The 13,447-nt window shown below is 40.4% G+C and overlaps 1 protein-coding gene across 1 annotated transcript; it reads left to right on the forward strand.

Annotated features, from left to right (window-relative positions):
* Positions 1-8,038: 8,038 nt before the first annotated feature.
* On the forward strand, positions 8,039-13,325 carry LOC117790495. The gene is made up of 6 exons (XM_034629956.1): positions 8,039-8,337; positions 8,409-9,136; positions 9,909-10,184; positions 10,252-11,225; positions 11,262-12,964; positions 13,026-13,325. The coding sequence occupies exons 1-6, from the start codon at positions 8,054-8,056 to the stop codon at positions 13,249-13,251; spliced, it is 4,191 nt and encodes a 1,396-aa protein (XP_034485847.1). The 5' UTR covers positions 8,039-8,053; the 3' UTR covers positions 13,252-13,325.
* The last annotated feature ends 122 nt before the right edge of the window (positions 13,326-13,447 follow it).

The following is a 13,447-nucleotide window of genomic DNA, read 5'->3' on the forward strand; positions in this document are numbered from 1 at the left end:
TCTTTGTTTGCTGACCTTTGAACACATTTAAGTTCTGTGGTGTAAATCAACATCTTATGTTAGATTTTTAAAACAAACAAGAAAATTAGGATAAAAATGTTAACATTCAACATTTTCCTTCCAGCCTTGATCTTATGACAAAAACTCGCTGTTTTACTGTCATTGTCTTTTGTCTGATGTATTTTTAAGTCTGTTTACCCCTTTCCTTAGTTACTTGGACTTCCCCTTCGTTAATCTTGGAATCTCGCTCGCTAAGTTACAGTCAATTACGGACAAAGTCAGCTGTAAGCGATTAACTTTATCAGCATCGTGATGATACATCAACTGCTTAATTTATGAGGTGCAATTTTTAAGATCTTTTCGCTGTTCTCCGCTCCCTTCTTTAGCTTTGTTCAAGCGTTGGCTAAGAGTAAAAGCATCTTTGCCCCCTGGTGAAATGTTTCTTTGTGTGCTGTTTGTGTGTGTGTTGAGATTTTTTTCACTTTTTCTTGTGGCAAGAACTTTCTCTTCTAATTGAAAGCAGTTCGATGAGGCGGACGATAAGCGTGAGCTCGAGCGGGTTATCGATGCCGTGACTGGGGGCAGGGGCGGAGGCGGGTCTAGAAAGGGGGCTGGGCGGGGGCTGGGAGCAAAATATCCAGCTGGGCATCTTTTGATGCTGGTGGCGAGTTGCCGGCGGATGAATGACGAGCGATGAAGTTGGCCACCATGCATGTAAGACGTATTTTTTTTTGCAGCCTCCGGCTATTTTATCTCTCAATTTGAAAACTGAATAAAAAAGTCGCAGCTTTCTGAAGGTGAGGAGGCGGTGGCGGCAGTGGCGATAAGCGCCAAACTGAAAATAAATAATAAACATATGGAAGAGTGGAAAAAACAACTGTTACCACCAGATGCCAACAGCAGCAGCAGTCTTAGCCCGATTGGACAGCGAGAACTGGTCGTTCGCCTGGAACTCTTGACGTTGATCATTTTATTTGTATTTTTTTTTTTGTTATATATATATATTTTCGGTGAGCGACGCCGCGAGTTGTGGAAGCTGTGGCATGTCTCATGGCTCTGTTTCTGGTTGACTTCAGTGTGTCTTTTGGCTTCTAATGCCAGCTGTAAGGTGAGAATCGATTTAGTTCGGTTTACGGCGATCAAAGATACAAACGCGAAAAAGTTTCTATTTTGTGCGGCGCACGGTATTCGTGAAAGTGAAACAGTGCCAGGAAGAGGAACAGGAACAGGAACTGGAACAGGAACTGGAACAGGAACTGGAACAGGAACTGCAACAAATCCTAACCAAATCAATCGAAGAGCATTCATTGCCTCCGATTACATGACATCGAAGCAACAAAAGTGTTTAAGAAAATCTCCGGCTAATTGCGACTGGTGTTAATCATTTTGACTGCAATCAGCACTTTAGGTAAATCAATTTCCGTTTTGCACAAATATAATGCAAATTGATTACCACTAATGGCCAGCTTGCCACAGTTACCTGCAGTTAAGTGAGCGTGTCCATAAAAACAAGCATTTACAATTTTTGAACGCCTTCGAACAAATCGTTTTGACGCTGGCCTGGATAATTTCTCTATGACAACGACTTCCTGGCTACAACCGAAGGCCGCACTGAGGTACTGCACCATCGAGGTGGTGCAGGCGATGGGTGGGCTGCTTAGAGGAGCCGAATAAAGGGCCTTATGCAAGTATGATCAATTGCTTTGGTCAGACAGCAAGCCAAATTGCATAATTGGTTTTCGAAAAACAAAAAACAAATAGAAAATTAAAATTATTATGAACGACTTAAGTGCAGTGTCATGGGCGGTGTTTTAAAACAATGCGTGGGGTTTGCAAATTAACTTGAAGCTTGACTTATTTATTTATTAAGCAGTTAATGATATATACCATTCATCATTTTAAACATATCAAACGAATCGAATTATGATTAACTATAATGTAGTCATTTATGGGCTTATGTTTTGATGATTTTCCGAGTACTGATAATGTGATTTATAGCACAAGCTACATTTACACGTAAGTTGCTGCAAATATCAAAAATGTGCACAACAATTAAATATATTATTTTAATAGTTATTTCAAATGAAAGGTAATTATCTTTCAAACAAATTGTTCATGTGCTTAGTGGTAACAATTTGTTTTTTTTTTTTAATTGAAAGAAGCTTTAAAACATAAATATTTTAATAAAATAGGGTGAACAGCCGCTATATTTACTTTCTATATACATGCAAAATAAATATATAAAACAAATTTTATTTCTTAAGTTGCCCAAAGTACATATAAAATGGATATTAAAATACGTTTAAAATACATATCTTAATGGAATCTTAAGATATGTGAAATATAAGAGTTGAATTTCGCCCAAGTCAGATTTTGCCTGGGGGGAAATCCCCCTTGAATCGACGTCTCTGTGCACTGCACACAGCTGGGCAACTGAACAGAAGCAGCAGCAACCATTAACATTACAGACTCAACACTTGCACACAAATTGTATGAATTGCAGTTAATATGCTTTGTATATTATATGGAGAACAGTAACTCTTGATGCTTGTTATGCGTCCAGTGAAGCATTTAATATGTACGACTACTGACGGGTATTACATCAATCAACAAGGAAAACCAAAGAGGAAAATGCTTAAACAAAATATGCCCACAGCTGAAGAAAAAACATAAAAATCACTCGGCCAAAGCTTGGAAAATGTGCAGAGTTACTTACTGTAAATTCAAAGGTACTGCATTCAGAGAGAGCACACAATAAAAATAAATAAATCAAATAAGCAATACCTAAGCAAATGGCAGAGTAAAAAAATATCACATAACCATTTAAGACCCCTTTTGTTATTATACTTCACTGTGGGCAGCAGATTGTAATTGTTAAATAAATAACCATAAATTAAGCGTTAAGAAAAACAGTTTGCACTTCCAGATTGTGGCACATTTTTTAGTGTTGATGTAATAATTGTGGTCAATCAATACTACAATAACAACAACAACAATTGGCATTACATTGACGACGCGAATTCGCAACTTCATCCATAATTATAGTTAATTTGCGCATTTATTGATTTCAGTTAGTTTGTTTATACTTTTTGCTCTTTTCATCACTTTTGCCCACAGATAAATTCAAATGGAGTCCAATAATTTGCCATGACTTGCAGCTATAATATATAATATCAAATATGCAATCGAATTATACATTTATTTTAACTTTTTCACACCAGTTTTGTATGATTGATAAGACAGAGAAATATCATAAATCAATTTACATAATTGTAATTTACAACTTAAGTCATTTGTCATAAGCCAAAACGTAATGTCTAATTAAAACCAAACAATTTAGGACGCTACAGTCTAGTGAGCTGAAGCCCGGTTATCCTTAAATATATATGTTTAAAAAAAAACATATATTAGCAAATTGTATGCAATGTACGTTTAAGCAAAAGGGTTTTAGAATAATTTAAAACAAATTCGGCTCGAGGTTTTTTAAATTAATATATTCAATATATATAATTTTATATAAAATTTTATTAAATATAATTCCGTTTCAAATTATTTTTTAAAAATCTCAGTTGTTGACATTCTTTAGTTGCAGTCAAATAAATAATTAAGAATCTTCTTGACTTTTCATAAATATAATGCTCTACTATAATACTTTATTTACTATACTTTATGAAGTCGAAATACTTTTATTGCATTTGTACAAAGTTCTAATACAATTTAATGCAATTTTTCAATAAGTGCAATGTTTTAATATGTATCATTAACAGTGGCTTAATAACGTAACCGGAACTATGTGTAGTTTTTACGGATGACTAATAAGGTTTGACATGCTCTTTTAGTTTTAGTAGCCGCATTGACATGAGAGATAAACTTGGAATGTCGCAGTTGTGGTTCTTGATGCAGATGCTGATGCTGATGACGTCAAGCGTTGTGGTGGGGCATGAAGAGGGGCTTGTGGCACATAGCAAGCCGCCCACTCAGGAATTGCCACGGCCATTAACTGTGCCCAGGGAACTGTCAGATAGCCAGGGTCAGAATGAGAGGAGCCCCCGCTCCCGTCGACCTACACTGATGGATGTGGCGTTGCAGCAGAGTGTGCAACAAGGACTCAATGCCATGGCCGAGCTCTATGGCAGAATCCAACCACAAATGCTGCTGAATGGTGGGCAATTTGATGTTTTACTGCTGCCAACCATATTTGCAAACGCTTTTTTCTTCTCTCTAAGGTCAAACGCTGCAGGACAATCATCCAGCCGCTCTCCTCTCCCGCTTCAATGCCCCCAACACGGAGTCCGAGCAACGGGAGATGGCCGCCTATGCGACCATTGAAGCCGCCAAAGCCTTTCGCCAAAAGTAAGTCCTCGGTTTAGTAACGGGTGTGGGAAACAGCTCATAAAGAAGAAATATCCTCGTATGGACATTTAACATATGAGCAAAGTTATTGCCAATGGTGCATAATTAAAAATCAAAGTGTATTTCAAAGTGCATGGGTAACTCAAGAAGTTTCAAAACAAAAATGAATATATAATCCTATAATATTATATTATGGACACACACGTAGTTGAAGGCATTTATATCTATTTAAATCAGTTTGTTTTCATCAAATAACAGCAAAAATTTCGTAAAAAAAAAGGAAATTTTTTAATTATAAATATTTTTAGATATCATAAAATGAGTAAAATTCAGTTTCAGTTGAGATATGCGGCAGTAATGTTATAGAATGGGATTGAAAGCTTAAAAAGTGTATTCATCCTCTTAAAAAAAACAGTATTAAAAAAATGTATTTTTTTTTTTGTTTTTAAAAATTTATTATTATTATTTAATAAATTTTCTCGCAGAATCTGTAAATAAGATCGCCTCAAAATAATAAGGAAAACTATATATTTTATGAAAATCTTAAGATTTTAATGTCTTTATATTAAATTGTTTTCTTAAACACACCAATCAGCCCTCGCGAATAGAAATGGCAAAAGTTGGCAAACTCGAGTGGGCCGCCCGCAAGCAATCGAATGCAAAAAAAAAAGAGCACCACAATATAACACAATAATATGTCGAAAAGAGATGATGACGCCAGTATAGAAATACCAAAATACCCTTGCTCCCTGCACCCTCTAAACACCCCCCAGTGGTTAGAGCAGCGGTAACTTTCTCGCTTGATTAACGAGTTCTACGGCTCCATGGCACCCAATGTTGGTTAATGAATTGAAGTTGAAGTGCGCTGACAATAGTGCTTGAAAATGTGACCAGCAAACGGCAAAAATCGTTGCTGAAACGAGAGTCAACGATTGTTGAGAGTCAGAGTCAACTTTCACTTTGACATTGAAATACCAGATAATTGCAAGCCAGCACAAACACAAGTCAACGTTAACGTCATGGTCTGGACCATACAAAAAAAAAACAACATTTAACTTAAGCCAAATTGTATGATAGGTGAAGGTAAATTAAAGGTGCCCGCCTGGCTGCCCAGTGCAAAAGTAAATGACCTCTTTGGTCAGGCAACGGAAATGCCAGTCAGGTGGGCAACCGCTCTTGTAGTTTTTCCAGTTTGCAAGTTTTCACTTTTCACAACGAGTTCGGCAGGGGCTTCAAATGGAGTTCATGTTTGAGTATGAGTTCGGATTCGAATTCGAGTTCGGGTTTGAGTTTTAATGTCCGTGCAATTTTCCCACATACACATTGGGCAATGCTTAGCCAGAACTTTCACTTATAGACAATTCCACATTCCCATACAGACAATAGAAAACATAGCTTTCGTACCCAAAAGCAAATGCAATGAGCCAAAGCTGCCCAAATACTTTTATGTAATTGCAATCAACAGCGTCGCTCAATGAGCCGACAACAATAAAAATTCATGACGAAGACGCCGCCATCATCTTTAAAAGACAATAAGTATGTCCCAGCTCTTAGTTTTTTATACCCTGTACCGGTTGGGAATAATATACAGCGTTAAATTGCACTTATGCTATCACAGCAATTTAGCTTGGTAAATCTCGAAGCTCTGAAGAAAATATTTTGTACAACATTTTTATATAAACGTACAATTTTTAATTTATTAAAATTTTCTATATGTATTTTTTAAGATATTAAAGTAAAATAATGGATTCAGGAATGCTCCCAAATTTCACTTAAAATCTTAATTAGTTTTCCTTACTTGTCACCTTTATTATTTCTGAAATATTTCCAAAAACTTTTTATTAAATAGAGATATATTTCCCGATTGATAAAATAAATAAAATATCATATTGAATGAATTTACTTAATACTATAAAATGTGTCCTCCATTTCAAATGTTTCGCCTTTTGTAGCTGATTGCTCAAAATCAAATTACGAAATGTGCAACTTGATTGATTTAATTAATAATGAGCTGCCATCAACATTGATGATGTGATTCGTTAATATTGCCAAAAGCAGCATTTAGCCAAATTAGAAGAAAGCGAGTGAATGTGAGGGATTGTAATTATAAGTTTATATGTGTAAAAACAAACAAATACTTGCACATTTGGACAGCAGCAACAAACGTTAGGCAAACTTTAAGAAAAACGCAGTTTATCGAAAAGTCACAGACTCAGCATTCGCAATTTGATTACATCAAACGGCGACAACAACAAAAGGCATAACAAACAACAAACAACAAGCATCGACGACTTCGACTGATATGCCAAAGAAAGATACAAATACAAATAAAAAACAAAAAACAAAAAACAAAAAACAAGTAACAAGACGCGACTTTCGTTTTCTACAAGCGTCAAGCTCCCGCACGAATTCGGCCCCAAGCTCCCAACACACTACGAAAGTCTTATATATTTATACATATATATTTCTTTTTATTATATATACATATTTATTTTTGTTTTTTTTTTCTGTATTTATTTGTGGCGACGATATTGGGTTCATTGAACCCTGCTGCGGCTGCGCCTGTTTATATTTCTGTGTACGTGTAGATTAACGATTGCGCATACGCCATGTTGTCTAAGGTAAAGGGCGCTTAGTCTTTTTTAGATAGCTTTTAAAATGCATATTTAAATGAAAACTCGGAAAACCAAAATAAACAGAGATTTGATAAGCTCAAAAAGTGTGAACGGGAATTTTCCACTTTCACCGCGTATAACACGATCAACTCACGCTGACTATCTAATACCCTTACTCATCTTCTAAATGTAGGCAAATGTAAAATGTACCAAAGTAAGTCTAATTTGAAAAAAAAAATATATTTTCGACAATTTTTTTATGTCAACTTAGTTCTGCCAAATCTATTGTACTGTATTTTCATCAAGTTTTAACTCAATTGATATCAAAATTTTAGGAATAGTTAATGGCTTGGAGTAAATATTAAAATATTTATTAAGAGCTTTAGATTCGATTTTTACTACGACTAAATATTATGTTGGGAATTTTCACAGTTCACTATAAATATATATTTTAGTTAGAGTTTGCTTAAATTACGATGTTTGGTTAAGACTTTCTTTGTATCAAAGCAGTTTTCACGAACATTTAATTATACCCTAGGCGAGAGAGTAAGCCAAACCTGCTAATAAATGCAGTAAATGGAAAGCCAAAGCGGCTGAATAAAAGTCATCAGTTGGTGGTGTGATTTCTTATGCGTTTTCCCACCAAAAAAACACACGCACACACACACACACTCACACACACAGCGAAAACGCAGCTTGCTTTAATTTTGTTGGTGGATCTCGCATCTTAACGTCGCCGGCAGCCATGTGACGAACTTGTTTGCCTCTGTGTTGGCCGTGCGACTTCCAACTTCGTACAACTTCAACGTTTCAACGTTTTATAAATAGAAGCCGTCCACATTTAAAGTCAGCACTCGAAAACACAGTTTGAACGCAGCCATGTCGCTGACATCCATGTCGCTGTTGCCAGGCTGAAGATGATGAGGATGAGATGACGTTGAGGATGTGCTAACCAAAGATGTGTTTTGTGTGCTCTTAGCTTCCAGCATATCGATGAGCTGGCTCGTCAATCGCATGCCCAAAAGATCTCACTGCGCCGCACGGCGCTTGAGGGGCTGTGTCCGGTTCGAGATCCACCTCCCTGCATGCCAGCATCGGATCGGTATCGCACCCACGATGGCACCTGCAACAACAAGCGGCGACCACGCTGGGGAGCAGCTCAGATGCCCTTTAATCGGTTCCTGCCGCCGGAATATGGCGATGGCGTGGACAGCGTTCGAAGCTCTACAGATGGCAGCACATTGTCCTCGTCGCGCTTCGTCAGCCTGCTGGTGCATGGAGCGCGGGAGGGAGATGCACCACTGACCCTTATGATAGCCCAGTGGGGTCAGCTGTTGGATCACGACATGACATCGACGGCGCAGCCACGGTAAGTTCAAAGATAAACAGATGCTTCAGATGCAGATGCAGTTGGATGAAATGCTTTTGTTTGGAATGCAGATCCATCAATGGCTCCATACCCAGTTGCTGTGGAGGCAACGACTTTCATCCGTCGTGCTTTCCCATCAAGGTGCCGCTGGACGATCCCTGGCTGTCGCCTCTCAAGGTGCGCTGCCTGGAGTTTCTGCGTTCAGCGCCGGCTCAGCGTCGCGACTGCGTGTTGTCCTGGCGGGAGCAGACGAACCAGGCCACATCCTACATTGATGCCTCGCCCATTTACTCCAACAATGCCAAGTCCTCGGACAATGCACGCGTCTTTCGCAATGGCCTACTGATCTATGGTCGCGGCAATCCGGCAGATGATGTCTGCCAACGTGGAGCAATTGCCACACAATGCATACGAGCTGGAGACGGACGCAGTGGTGAGCAGCCGGGTCTGCTGGCCATGCACCATGTGTGGGTGGGTGAGCACAATCGCATTGCATTGGAGTTGAGTGAGCTGAATCCCCATTGGAGTGACGAGAAGATCTATCAGGAGACCAGACGCATTGTAGGCGCCATGTTCCAGCACATTACCTATCGAGAGTTTCTGCCCGTAATACTTGGCAAGGAGGTGTGCAAGCTGTTTGACTTGGAGCTACTCAGTACCGGCTACTACGAGGGCTATGAAACAAAGGTCAATCCCACGGTGGCCAATGCCTTCTCCTCGGCCGCCTTTCGCTTTGGACACTCTCTGGTGCAGAATTCCTACATGAGATGCGATCGACATCACAATATGATCAACAACAGTAAGTTAAAAGGACTAGCCAACCCAACCACACAGGTCTCATTTCCAAAATTGATGGCAGGAATTCAGAAAGAGCAGCTAAACAACATATATATTAGGGTGCACTGATTTTTTCGAAAAAAAAAAAATGGTACCAGATATTCGTAATCAACGGTCAATTCTAAGATGTTTTGACTCAGAATCCATAGGTTTAAAATCAATTCCTAGTCCCCGCTTTTTGAGTTGAAAATTTTTAAGTTTTTAGTCCTTGCAAGGACAAAACTTATGTTTTTATTTGAAAGTCCTGGTCCTAACACGAGATTTGATACCAATCTTGTCAGAATCGGAGGAAAAATACTTAAGATATGCTAATAGTTGATGATAAAAATATCAAAAAAACACGTTTTTCAACTCAAAAAGGGAACTAGGAATTAATTGTTCTACAATTAATGCTTTCTTGGGGAAAACATCATAGAATTGACCATAGATTACGATCTTGGATTACCATTTACCATTTTGTTTGGCCCATACAAATCGATGCACTCCAACATATATATTAAAGATTTAAAAAACTATAGCAATGAAATTTGGTACACATAATTTATAGCTTGAGCTCGACCAACCCAGAAATTTTCTTAACTATCAGATGTTACATACAAAAGTTATTCAAGATTAGCAATGGAAAAAATAGTGTTTTTTTCTTAAATCATAAAGACAATTTATTGAATATCTGCCAGCAGTTTTGGAACTTGAATTAGTGTGTCACAGATCAACAACTGATCGCATCTTTACAGATGTCAGTCTGCATGAGGAGTTCCAGAGCGGAGACATTGGCACAGCGGGTTCACTGCATCGTCTGCTGCGGGGAATGGCTTCCCAACGTGCTCTGAAACGCGACGAGTTCATAACGCCTGAGTTGACCAATCATTTGTTCCAGACGCCAGGTTTTCCATTTGGCCTGGACTTGGCTGCCATTAACATACAGCGCGGACGTGATCATGGTCTGGCTCCCTACACCTCATGGCGTGTGCCATGTGGATTGAGTCCCATTCAAAGCTGGGATGAATTTGGTAACCTCTATTATTTGGATATTATATGAGTCAGTCATCTTAAAAGTTTCCTCTGTCTTCGCCTTAGCCAATGTGGTCGGGCCAGAATCGGCCAAGAGAATTGGACATGCCTATCGCAGTGTACACGACATCGATCTCTTTGTCGGCGGCATTGCGGAAAGACCCGTGGTAGGTGGACTGGTTGGACCCACATTTGCCTGCATTATAGCCCAGCAGTTTAGTAATTCGAGACGCGGCGATCGCTTTTGGTATGAAAACAGCGGATTCGAGAGCTCCTTTACCCCCGCACAGTTGCACTCCCTCAGAAGAGTGTCGTTGTCCCAGGTCTTGTGTAGGGCAGTGGGTGGTGGTACCTTCCAGCCGCACATTTTCATACCAGCTGAATTCACGGACAACGAGCGGCAAACTTGCGGCACTGGCATACTGAGTTCCATTGACCTAAGTCCCTGGCTTGAGCAGGATCCTTTCCTGCCGCCAAATCCCCACCCCGATCACATTTTCAATATTGTATCCCAAAACGAAATGACAGTGAGTCCCAGTATCAAGGAGGATAAGGCGGGATTCTCCAACCGTGTGAAACCAGGCAGGCCTCAAGTTGACTTCAGTCCCAACTCATCGACGGGCTTCCAGCGACCTCCCAGTTTTGGTAACATTACCAAAGTCAACGACAAACTCGACCTCAAACGCAAGACACCAACCACGAAAAAGACGAACAACAATAACAACCGCAATGTAACTCCGACCCGCAATGGGGTTAATAACAAGTTGGACAAATCTCCCAAAATTACGATAAATATTAAGAACGTGATTACTAGAAAGCCAACAGGTACAACACCAAAACGTACAGTGATCATTAACAATGTTCCCATTGAGTTACGTAGCGCCATAGATGGCAATAAGACGACCACTCCTGACCACGAAATTCTTTCGAAAACAGATACAGATACACAACTGAACGATACTGACATTCCAGAAACAAGAAGCGACGATAACACAAACCCAATAACCACTGACAGACCCGGAAAAGATAATGACCTACTGGGACAAAATTCAAACGACGACCTGACACGTACCCAGAACAAAAGGATCCAACGTCGAGTGACCGACACAAAGAAACCTACGAAAGTTAAGACCGTGGACACTGGACCGGAGGACAGACAACAAAACCGTACAATCACTCCGACAATTTTAAATACAAACACAAATACAACCGCGAGTCTTGGCCGCACAATTCGTACTACCAAATCATCCAAATTGTCTAGGACAACAAAACGGGGAGTGGAGCTGCGTAGTCAGTATCAAGGACGACCGCTCTACCCCCAAAAGGTGGTGCTCAACGGACCCAATAACGTTAACGATCAATACGAAATTGAGATCAATATACGACAGACGAACAAAAGTCCCGTGACAAGACCCTTTGGAGCAGAATATTCCGAATACACGACATCAACGATATACAAGCCGTACAGTAACTATGAAAATAGCTATGCACCACACTACTTGGACTATGCTAGCACCACGCCCATTTACTCCTATTATCCAACACATAGGGATACAGTTCTACAATCGCAAAAGACAAAACCACCGACTATTATATACCTTAACGATAACGATGACCGACGTACCACGACACGATCACCGAACATTTTTCAAAACTTTTTGAGTTTTGCCACCAACGGGTTCAATCCGAACGCTAACCGACGTCCTACCCAGGCGCCGGAGTCAAGTCCGATCTCAACGGGCCATAAGGAGCGTCCTTACCATGAGAACTCTGTGGTAAATAGTCCGCTCAGCGGAGGCAGCTCGCATATTACATCCAGCTCGGCGTATGCACCGCGGCCTACGTTCTCGGAATCATATCCAGTTCCAACCAGCTCCCAGTTAGGCGTCAATCCTCCCTCGAGCTATCTGCATGCTTCCAGTGCGGCTGTTAGTTCCGGAAATTTTGGCAGCATATCTGGCGTGGCCAGCGCAAATGGCGCCGATAGCACATTCAGTTTTAATATTCGTCCACGTCCTGATCCAAATGCCAGTCCTGTTTTCAGTTCGTATCCACGTCCACAAAGTCCAGGGTATGCCTCTCAATCTCCGTATAAACCGGACTATCCGCATAGTCAAAGCGAACTCTATTATGATCGAGAGCTGACCCAAAGCAGCAATCCAAGTCCATTCTCCAGTGGAAGTGGCGGACACAGACCATCGACACAGACTCAAACGTATTATGCCCGTACGCCGGAACTGAAGGAGGCAGGGGGTGAAGTTTTGAATACAGACCACAAACTCGACATACGCGACTTTGACTATTTGAGCCGAACTCTGGCCAACGTGACCGAGGACGAGAGTGTACAGGACAACAGTGACGATTACGTCTATGACGAGGACGAACCGAACAAGCACATCGACTTTACGAAGTTAGGCAAACAGGCGGACAAAGAGACAATTTCTTCCAAGCAATACGATAAGGACGGTTACCTGCGACCGGAACTGATAAACTCGACAACGAACGTCACCCACTTGGACGACAATTACGTGCTTCCCATGCTTTTGAATACGACCCAGACAATGTACGTGACAGAAATGCCTAAGCCAATACTTTCCACCTCCACCCGCAGCACACTTAACAGCAAAGTAACAGTTTTTTCGGACAGTGTAGGTAAACAGTTGGGCAGTAACATTTTAGCCGAAAACGTTGACTATGACGAACGGGCCGAAGCCTCTCAGCTTAAACAGCTTACCGAAATGGCATTTGCGCCTATAACAGTGCTTACAAAGCCGGACAGGTGAGTTTACACTAAAGTTCGAGAATTTTTTATCTAAACTTCAACTGCATTTGCTTTTCAGACCCGATAATTGGGTGATTTATAACAAAACGAGCGAGGAACCCCTATTACCACAACCTCCAGCAGTTAGCACGGAAATGGGAGCAGAGCCAACTGTCGAGGTACCCGTGCCCTTCTACAGTGCGAGGCGCAAACAAGAAGCACAAGGGCCAGAAGGCGTCAAAGTGGTAGAAAAAACAGCTGCTGCACCACGGGAGGAGACCACTAGTAATGCCAAATTAGCCTAAGAATATTTTATGTATTTAATGCAATCAGTACAAGTTGAACACTATTTATTTGATAAATATTTAAATCCAAATTATTTTTAAAGTTGTTTTATTTCGAAATCAATAGTTTTTGGCGCTCAAAAACGTTGCCGAAAAGCTGAACTCATATAATGATATCGATAGTCGCAGGCCACACTAATATCGGAAGTCTATCGTC

Source organism: Drosophila innubila (assembly GCF_004354385.1).
Source record: "Drosophila innubila isolate TH190305 chromosome 3R unlocalized genomic scaffold, UK_Dinn_1.0 2_E_3R, whole genome shotgun sequence".
NCBI classification, from domain to species: domain Eukaryota; kingdom Metazoa; phylum Arthropoda; class Insecta; order Diptera; family Drosophilidae; genus Drosophila; species Drosophila innubila.

Bases quoted from the DNA above. Each gene is read 5' to 3' on its own strand.
- LOC117790495 (XM_034629956.1), top strand. From the start codon at position 8,054: ATGCCAGCATCGGATCGGTATCGCACCCACGATGGCACCTGCAACAAC. The intron at 8,338-8,408 runs GTAAGTTCAAAG...TTTGGAATGCAG, and splicing joins ACATCGACGGCGCAGCCACG to ATCCATCAATGGCTCCATAC. The intron at 11,226-11,261 runs GGACAAAATTCA...ACACGTACCCAG, and splicing joins GAAAAGATAATGACCTACTG to AACAAAAGGATCCAACGTCG.